Source organism: Phoca vitulina, unplaced genomic scaffold (assembly GCF_004348235.1).
Source record: "Phoca vitulina isolate PV1807 unplaced genomic scaffold, GSC_HSeal_1.0 scaffold26, whole genome shotgun sequence".
NCBI classification, from domain to species: domain Eukaryota; kingdom Metazoa; phylum Chordata; class Mammalia; order Carnivora; family Phocidae; genus Phoca; species Phoca vitulina.
In genome coordinates, this window is record NW_022589729.1 from 18,131,593 (window position 1) to 18,141,623 (window position 10,031).

The 10,031-nt window shown below is 57.1% G+C and overlaps 1 protein-coding gene across 1 annotated transcript in view; it reads right to left on the bottom strand.

The window, feature by feature from the left end:
- RASSF5 (Ras association domain family member 5) overlaps positions 1–1,230 on the bottom strand; it is a 66,100-nt gene extending 64,870 nt beyond the window's left edge. Inside the window, exon 1 of the mRNA XM_032422132.1 lies at positions 302–1,230. Within this exon, the coding sequence (XP_032278023.1) occupies positions 302–755 (454 nt within the window). The 5' untranslated portion in view covers positions 756–1,230. The remainder of the gene's footprint in view (positions 1–301) is intronic.
- Between the last annotated feature and the right edge of the window lie 8,801 nt (positions 1,231–10,031).

The following is a 10,031-nucleotide window of genomic DNA, read 5'->3' on the forward strand; positions in this document are numbered from 1 at the left end:
TGTGTGTGTGTGTGTGTGTGTGTGTGTGTGTGTGTGTGTGTGTAGGGGCGGGGTACGCACCTGTCAGGGAAAGAGGTATTTGTCAAACACAGCATCGCCATACCTGGGCGGTGGGCAGTCACTAAAGCCTACCCGCCAGGGGACTAAGAAGCAGTCCCCCCGGGCGTGTCTCCCTTGGTTGAAGTGGAGAAGAGCAATGACCGTCCCCTGCGCCAGCCCCCTGGCAGTTCCCCCCCCCCCCGCCCCCCGGCGGCCTGCGGGCTTCCCGCGCGCCCCTCCCCTGCCCTGCCCTCACACTCACTAGCGCAGCGCAGCGCCTGCCGCAGCACCTCTCGTCCGCACAGGTCACACCAGCCCCGGCCGCTCCGCAGCGCCAGGTCGGCGAAGCTGTGCCCCTCGCCTCGCTCCACCGGGACGCGGGGATCCTGCGGCTGCTCGAAGATGCTCCGCACGTCGCGGGGCCGGGGCGCTCCAGGCCGCCGCCGCAGTCTCTGCTGCAGACCAGGCCGGAGAGGGCGGGCGGGTCGCGAGGCCCGAGGTTGGGGCTCCGGGTCCCCCCGGGCCGCCCTCCGGGCGCCGCGCCCCTCGTGCGCCCCGGGCGCAGTGGAGAGGGGCGCGGGGGCGCAGCGGCGCGAGGAGCGGCCGGGGGGCGGCGGCGGCTCGGGGCCGCTCAGGCTCTGCAGGTAGCGCGCCGGTTCTGGGTCCAAGAGCAGCCGGTAGGGACGCTGCCCGATGGCCGGGGACGCCATGGCCATGCCTGGCGAGCGACTGCGGCTGGCGGCGGCGGCGGCGCGGCTCCCGAGTCAGCCTCGAGAGAAGGGCGGCCCCACACGAGCGCGCCTTTAAAGGGACCGCAGCCTGCAGGGCGGGGCGGGGGCGGGGAGACGGGCGCGCGGCAGGAAGGGCGCCCCGGGGAACCCCCGACCGGCCGAGCGGCTGGGGGCGCGGGAGACAGCGCAGATTTCGGGGCGTCTGCGGGGAGCGGACCGGACGACCGGGGCCGTTGAAGAGGCGTTGCTGTCGGGACCGTCTTGCCTTCAGCCCTGCCTCCTTCCCTCTCCCATCACTTCCCCCAACACCAGCTCCCCCCTCCCCCCCGCAAACCTGCACCCCAACACGCCCAGGTGAGGGAGCAGGCGGCAGGGAAGGGCTTAGGAACTCGCTGGGGATGGGTCTTTGGAGAGGTCCCCGGGCCGGGTGTCCGCGCGCCACCCTCCCGCTTCTCCTGCCCACGGGAGGGTGTGGGCCGTGCCACCCGCCCCCGACGCCGCCGACGCCCCCCGGCCAGCAGGCCGCGCGTGGGTCGGGCAGGCCCCGCCGGCGCTCCGGCTCCCGCAGCAGCGCCGAGTCCCGTGACGCCGAGGGACGCGCCGCGGGGGACGCTTCCGAGGCTGACCGCGGGCAGCCGCCTAGCCCGCCTGCGACTTTCACTCTTGCTGGATTTCCCCTCTCTGGGCAGCCCTGTCTGGTAGGATATTCCTTTCCCGGAAGACTGGGGTTGTATGATCGGGGGCCCTGGGGGATCGTGAGACCGCTCCCTCGCCGCATGGCTTGGGAGAGCTTATCTTCCTAAACCAAACCCTCCTCTCCCCACAGCTGCTCCAGGAACTACTGTGGAAACACCAGCCCCGAAAGCCTTACTCTGTATTAGGGACGGACAGCTCACCTGTGGGACCCGAAGACGAACTCCTTCCTGCTAGCGCCGGAGCCGGCTTCATAACCTCCTCTGTCCCTTCCATTTGGATGCTCTGATTTCACCGTCTTGAAAGTCTTAATACTTTTTGAACAGAGGGCCCGTCATTTTCTCTTTACACTAGGTCCTACAAATTACGTAGCCTGTTCTGATCGTCTCTCGTGGGCGGGCAACGGGACTGCTGGATCTTTGAACAGGCCAGCTGCATGACCCGGGGCCCTCTCCAGCCTCTCTAGGTTTTTGTTTTTGCCTGTAAATTGGTCTGGGAATGGGAAGACAGGTAAATGCTTTTGCGATCCACCACTCTGACGCGGTGATCACTGACTGTCCTCTTAAAACTTGGGGTTCAGTTTGGTTGATTTAACACAGGTCACCAGCAACCAACTTTGGAAATAATCTAAATTCCTCTAGACCTGAGACGCACGCTCTTCTTCCCAGGCCAGAGATGGGACTCCCCCTAGCGTCTGGTAGGGGAATCTTCACTTTTGCTTTTTCTTTCCCCTTGGAGGTAATTTTTAGGTAATTCCTAAAATTTCAAGAGTCGAGTGGTCAGGGAATTCCCAGCCTGCTTTGGTCCATGGCTTCTCCTTCATGGTGGTGGCAATCAGAAAGTCCTCCTCATTCGTAATGCCGCGTCCCCGGGTCTCACGAGAGGCTGGAGCTTCTCACTTGAGGAGGTGGTTTCTGGGCACAAGGGAAAATAGGCAACTCCACGGTGTTACAGAGCAGAAGGAGTTGAGATGAGGGAGGGTGCATCATGAGCCACCCCTTTTACTCCCTCCCCCACCTTTCCGCTCCCCTGTCTGAACCTTGCTTTTTCTCCCATCAGTGGTTTCAAACTTTGGCGTGCAGTCCGTTGGAAGGCTTGTTAAATCACAGATTACAGGGCTCCACCCCTAGAGTTTCTGACTCAGTAGGAGTTTAGGGCTGAGGTTTGAGATGTTGCATTTTTAACAGATTCCCAGGTGGTGTTGCTGCTGCTGGCCCAAGGACTCCACTACTCTAGATCTAGGGTGGTGATAAGGGGGGCTTCTCCGTTCTTTTCCCCACAGGGCAGGTGAACTTCAGTGGGCACACTGAAAAAAACTCATGGCGGGGGGCGGGAGGGGGCTTCTATCCCTGAATGCTTTCTGCTGAATGTTCATGCAGGAAAGTACAGTTCTCCTTTTTGGTCTCTTATTCCCACCTCTTCCACTTTTTCGGCAGTTTTCTTGGGGTTGTTGCAGAAACCTGCATTGCGTATAAAGATCTGCTTGTATCCACCCCTCTGTTATCCATCCATCACCACAGGCTTGAGACTCGTTGGAGGAGATCACTCCCTCCCAGGAGGCAGGGAGCTGGGTGAGGTCCAGGGTGTGGAACCAGCTTGAGCTCTGGGTGACAGCTGGGTATGGCAAGAAGAAAGGACCCGGCAATGAGCACATCTCTGAAAGGCCAGTTCTAAAATGCCATTTGTGAAATAATTGCCAACAATTGCCATCTCTGTCCTCCATCCCCCTCCCTGCCCCCCCCAAGCGTGAGTTTGGGCAGCCCAGGCCAGGTCCCCCATATAGAGAGGCTCATTGGATGAGTGTCTCCTTTAGCCCTGGGAAACTGAGGACTGTCTGGAACAACCAGACATAAACCCCTTCCCATTTGTCTGAGATGCACAGAAAAATTGGGTTTCCCTTCCTGCTCCAGCTCTGATTTGGAGGAATGGGGGTGGCTGCTCTCGGCCCTGGATGGTGGAGGAGATTGTTCAGGGCCAGAGCCCTACATTTGGCTTCTGGGATGGGAACGGAGATGAAGATGGGGATAACATAACCTCATGTAGCCAACCCAAAAAGTTTATCAAGTTTATCTTAAGGTTCATCTGCCTGAGCCAAGAAATTGAGGTTGGGAGAGGTAGTTGCCACCCCTGACCCCTAACAGGAGGCTCCCTGCCTGGGACTTGCCTCCTCTGATACCATCTTTCCCAGCCCAGTCCCCTTCTTCCCTGAAGGAGCAGCCCCTCCCACAACACACACTCTCTCTCTCAAGTCAGTCCTCCTTCCCCAGGGAGGAAGTACTAAAGAAATCCGAGTCTCAGTGGAGGGTCAGGACGATGCCTGGCCTGGCGCAGTGTCCGATGCTTGAGGTTCAGAGTTGTTTGGATGGCTCTTTGGTCCGGCGGGCCAGCAGGGTGAAAGCACAGCATCTGCTGAGACACGTCCACTGGGAGTTTTTCCCGTGTTTGCAGATCCTCTTGGCCCAGAGCCATCGACTTTTTTCTGTTTGTGACTCACTCCCAGAAGAGTAGGTGTGCTATTTTTATTTTTGACCAAGGGGAAAGATTATGCCAGTTGTTGGAGTGTGTGGTCAGTGTGTGAGGTCACTTCAGAGGTGGTCCGGGAGCGTGTTGGTTCCTCCCCGGCGGGGGTGGGGGTGGGGGGGGTGGGGGGGGTGGAGCTGTGTCAGGGCTGTCCCCCGCCCACCCCCTGCTGAGCTTCCCAGTAGGAAGGAAAGGGGAAGGACAGAATGCATCCTGACTTTCTGAAGGGGAAGTTTTTGGTTTTGTTTGGCTTTGAGGCATCTGAAGTCGCTGAAATCCCCAGAGCATGTCGGGGACCTCCCAGTGATTCTGAGAGAACAGCTGTTTGCATAAGTTCACTGGACCAGTCAGGACAGGTTAGGTTATGCTGCGGTAATAACCTGCAAATCTCACTGCCTTTAAACTAGAAACCTCTTTCTCACTCTGACATGCCCTCTGCCAGTTGGCAGGGAGGCTCTTCTTCAAAGCCACTCAGGGCCCCAGGCTGATGGAGCAGCCACCACATCACATGTTGCCGGCCACTGTGCAGAAGGAAGCCAAGAGAGCCCCGAGGCGTAGAGCCCGCCCTCCACAAGGGGGGCAATGCCGTCCTGTGCTCAGAATGGGGAAAGAGCTGGAACTATTTGGCAGACAGCACTAGTGACCAGCGCACCTGCCGGGGTACAGAGCACTTCTTCATTTAACAAGTAGCTAAGATCCGCTCTCTAGCAGGCGCTGCTGTCGGCGCTAAAGGTCCAACAGCGGAACGAACATGTTCCTGAAGCTTCCATTTTCGGGGGAGAGCCAGATAATAAGCATGCAAACATAAGTGTAATATAGGGTCAGGTCCTGAGTACTTCATGGTAAAAAGTAAAGCACATGAAGAGGATAGAAAATGGCAGGGGCAACTCTTAGGTCGGGCGGCCAGGAGAGACCTCTCCGAGGGCAGACATTTAAACACAGACCTGAATGGAGGAAGCCCTGTGTCTGTCTGAGCAAGGGCAGTCCAGGCAGGGGCGCCAACAGCCCCGAACGTTCCCATACCTTAGGAGTGGGAGTTTGTTCCAAATGCAGATCCCCAGACCCCACCTCCAGAGATCCAGGGAGTTGGATACTGGCCTATGTTTTATAGGAGTTGATTAAGGTGCCTCACAGACCCCACTCTGAAAATGGGCACAAGACAGTGAGTAGCTGGGATTGTGGGACCCCTCCATAGACATTTGAGGGGAAACGCTCTCACCCTAGTTGAGGGCAGGGTTACAGCTCTGCACGTGACTTCTCTTCCCTTGTTGGGCAGGTTGTTGGATGCAGAGCTCAGCCTCCCATGGAAGTGGGGAGTCTTGGGGGTCAGTAACACTTTCTATTGCTAGACTGTGAGCCGGGACCGTAATAAAATGTTGCTGGAGAATTAAAATGTTTGTAAAAGTCTCTCGTCAAATGCTATGTGTTATATTTACTCAAGAAATATGCATCCAGTGCTTACTGTGGGGCTGGCACTTTGGGCTTGAATGACTTGATCTTCATGGCAACTCTGTGAAATGGCTGACATTCTTATTTTTCAGATGAGAAAATTGAGGCTCAGAGAAGACATGTGACTAGCCCCCAAAATGTGTCACAGTCTGGACTCAAATGCACAATTTTGCCTTTACACTACCCAACTGGTGTGGTAAAAAGGACAGTGTTTAAACATCTCTGATCTCACTTTGTAGGTGCAGTTTCAAGAATCAGCAAAATACTTCCCCATTTTTCTTTCCCTGTTGAAATCCTCTTCAGTATTCAAGGTCTAATCCAAATGCCATAGAGTCTTCCCAGAGTTGCCCAGACCTGATCCTCACTCTTTCTTCTGGGACCCTACAAGCTGCTTGCGTCTCTAACACTCACATCATCATGATGTGAGTCACAATTTACATTTTGCCTTCCCCACTTGCGTCTTTTTTTTTTTTTTTAAAGATTTTATTTGAGAGAGAGAATGAGATAGAGAGAGAGAGAGAACATGAGATGGGGGAGGGTTAGAGGGAGAGGCAGACTCCCTGCTGAGCAGGGAGCCCAATGTGGGACTCGATCCCGCGATTCCAGGATCGTGACCCGAGCCGAAGGCAGTCGCTTAACCAACTGAGCCACCCAGGCCCCCCCACCTGATTTGCGTCTTGCTGGTCTTTCTGATCACACGGTACAGGGCAAGTAAGAGGTGCTCAATAAATGTTGACTGAAATGAATTCACCTGTCAGCTCCCAACTGGTACCTAATCCCAAACTCATCTCTTAACACCCTTTAGGCCATGGCTCCTGCAGGGCGGGGAGACAAGGAATTGCCTGGCCCAGCGAGAACAGAAGGCACCCAGTGACCTGCTGGGGCCGGGTGGCAATGGTGTTGGGAACTCTGTTTAAGGCTCATGTGCATCCTCCCAAGTTGATGGTCACTGGGGCGGATTTCTTGCCTCCTGGGCCAGGGGTGAGGGCTGGTAAGACACCATCCCCACTTCAGGAGGGTGGGTTTTCTCTGGGTCACCGAGCTCCCGTGCTCCCACGGGGCACATCTAGGTCCTTGACAGTACTTAGGACAAGAGGGTCGGAATGCAGCAGGGATGTGAGGGCTCCTGGAAAGGTGTCCCCATGCAGGGTGGGGGTGGGTGGGGCGTGTTGGCCAGAAGTTGGTGGCGCCTCCCCCGTCTGCCTCTCAATAATGGAATTTTTCCGTCCCAAGTCACTCTGCCGGGCTTATGATAAGACTGGTTTGTGTATATGTTTCTTCTTTCCGTGTGGAAAAACTCAGATATTCCAGGCAGATTTGTCAGCAGCTCTCCCCCACTCAGCCAGCGGGGAGGCTCCCACAGGCACTTACATTCCAGCACTAAGCCCGCTCTGGGCCCATCGCTGTGGCAGGAAGCCGGGGACTGGGACTGGGACAGACCAGCACGAGCACAGTGGCCTGGATGGCCTTCCAGGCTAGCCCTGCTCTCGCCCCAGCCCCCTCACATGTGCACGCGTGCACACACACACACACACACACACACACCCGTCTCTTCCAGGTCTCTATCTTGTTCCCCTCATTTCTGCCCCCCTTTCCCCTCATTCTCCTCTCCCTTTCCCTGTCCATCCCTTTATCACTCCATTCCTCCCAGTCCTCCTTCCCACCCTCTCTCCTGTCCTCATTCCCATCTCTTGTCTCCCCCCCACGCACACCCCCATGTCTCTCTGCAAAGGGTGCAGGGAAAGGACCCAGCTACTTGAAATGACTGCCGAAACTCGGAGCTTCCAAGGGAAATAATCTGAAGCTACCTCAGGCCATCCTGGCCCATTCCTTACCACCCCCAACTGGCTGAGGATTCTCTGCAAGATGAAGGGAAAAGCCAGGAATTCCTACCCTTGACAAAAATCACTGAAGCAGCTTGGAAGTGAACCCCAAAGGGCTCATTGTGGCGATCCTTTGAGGCGCCCGCTGCTGAAGGGAGACACCCCGTGAGGGCAAATGGTGGGTGCAGTGGGAGAACGGCCGGGCCCCTGTGGGGGTCTGTCCTGTCACCCAGTCTGGCTCCCCTGGCCTCAGCTGTCAGGTTGGGGTTGGGGGGTGGCGTTTAGTCAGGTGTCTACCACCTCCTGCCCTTTGGCCTATGTGGGCCCATTCCTGTGTCCTCTGCAGGATATTTGCAAACTCTGCCTCAGTGTTCTCAAGCCTTAGCTTGTGTAAGAATCACCAGGGAAGCTCATCAACAATGCGGGTTCCTGGGCCACACCCGTACTGACTGGAATCCTGTGGGTGGGTCCCAGAAGCTCTGTTTTGAACCAGGACGTCAGCCTCTAAAGAGGACACTGAGTAGCTCCTGAGAGAGACAGAGACTGCAGGCCCGCAGTGCTAGGGCCCAGAGGCAGGCACCAGGCCCTCCAAGCGGGCTGCCCTTCCGTGTGGGGAGCTGGGACGCGCCCCCACGTCCTCCTAGGTAGGCCCATTTTTAACCTGGCCCAGCCTGTTTTAAGAGGATGCTCGCCATGAATCTGAATGCCGCCGTGTGGGTTCTTCCCAGACCTTTGTGACTGAACGGAGCCACGGCCTGGCCCACCTGAGACAAGAGAATCTGTCTCTTGACCCTCCCTGTACAAGGGGCCTCACAGCCAAGCGAGGTCAGGGCCGGGAGGGTGTGTACAGAGCTCACAGTGTGTTGGAGGCCCTGTGTGGAAATACCGGATCTATTCCCACCTGTAACTTTAAAAGCTATCACCACCACCACCATTTTACAGACAAGGAGACTGAGGCACAGAGTTTCAATACACCCTCCACGTAGGCACCAAAGAGTCGTATCTTTAAAATCCTAGTTGGACTTGACATAAAACCTGTGTCTACGGTTCCCTGAGGTAAAGCTCAAGTTCTTCAGTGTGGTCTACGAGGACCTTCTGGGTCTGGCTTCTCCCTTTCGTCAACACCAACTTCCCACTTGGGCTTATGCTCAGTGACACACATACTTACAGTTCCTTCCACGCCACGGCACGTGCTGTTCCCACCACCCCAGATGCCTGCCATGCCTTCTTTGCTAGATAATTCCACTCACCCGCCGGGGCCGCCGCCCGGAGCCCGCGGTTCCCCGAGTCCTTCCCTGACACCCTCCCAGGCTGACCTCAGCATGGCCCCCCCTGAGACGGTGATGTCACGCTGCACTTGAGCTGTGCGTTCCTAGCCCGGCACTCTCCTCATGACACTGAACTGCCTCCCTCATGACACGGTGAGCTCCTCCGGGACAGGCATCCGTCGTGGTCACCTGTGTGGTCCCGGCGCCGGTAACAGGGCCTGGCGCACCGCGGGTGCTCACGTCGGGTCTGGGGAGCCCAGTGGACTCTTCATTTTAAGTGTTAAGTTAGGAATCATGACAGAGAAGAGAAAGGGAATTTTAAGAAGTCTTCAGACATCGGAGGATCTTCTAAGGCTCTTCCGGCCATGGGCCTTGGTCCACTTCCTCACTCCCTACCGACAGAGAACGAGAGCCTCTGCAGAAGTTTAAATGGGGGGACGCATCCATGGCAGGGGCTCTGCCCCGCACGGGAACAAACTGAGCCTTTGAGTTGGTCTCTGCTGGGCTTTTCTCGTGAGAGCACAGAGCCTGGATCCTATCATCCCCCAAAAATCTGCACTTGGCTTTCAGGGATCCCAAGGCTCTTTCGCTGAGCTCCACCAAGCATGTGTGATCCAGAGGCAGCCACGGCTGCGGGGCCTCCGACGAGCTAGGAGTGTCAGCCCGAGCTTCACGCAGCCAGAGCAGCCCGAGGTGGCCCAGGGCCCAGGGGCATCGAGGCAGCAGCCAGCTCCGGGGGCCCCAGAATCGGAACCCATTGGGCCTAAGTGACCCCATGGACACCCCCCGCCAATGGCGTACGTGAAGCCACTGAGGCTCAATGCTAGTAACACCCCCCAGCAGCCCTCCCCTGGGGCTTTAGGGGTGCTGGTCTTCTCCATAGAGAAGAGCACGGAGGGTGTCGGAGTCGAGGACCTGGGCGTCCTCACTTCTGCCCTGCTGGGTCATGAGGCAGTGTAGCCTCTGAGGACGTCGGGCTCCACGAAGATGGGCAGGAAAGATTTCTGCGGTTCTCCCAGAGTCAAGCATCATGTTGGTGCACAAATGGGGCTTCCCACGCATCTCCCTCCCCTAAGGGGGCTACTTTACTGCATTCTCCCCCACGCCCCAGGCTGGGTGGGTAGTGCGGCCTGGTTAAGGGGAGCCTGGATGTATTGCAGGGGAAAGACTAAGTTTGTATAAATCTGAATGTCCAGGCACCACTCGAAATGACCCAGAGGAGTGCTCAAGCTCAGTATTTAGGACACAGCCTAGGTTTTGAACAGTGGTGGGGGTGAAGGGGGGAAAACAGTAGGCACTTAGATGGTGGATTTAAGGGGGGAGAAAAGAGAGATCTCCTTTCTCCCCCAGTCCCAGGCCCCCTTGACAGCTCCCCCAAATGGCTGGGGGCAGGAGAAGGAATGGGAAGGCAAGCCCTCCCAGCAGGATGCCATCTTCCTAGGGCTCTTCCTTGAAATTAGGGCACATTTAGGGGAAAGGCAGGGATCAGGAAGTGACCAGTCCCGGCT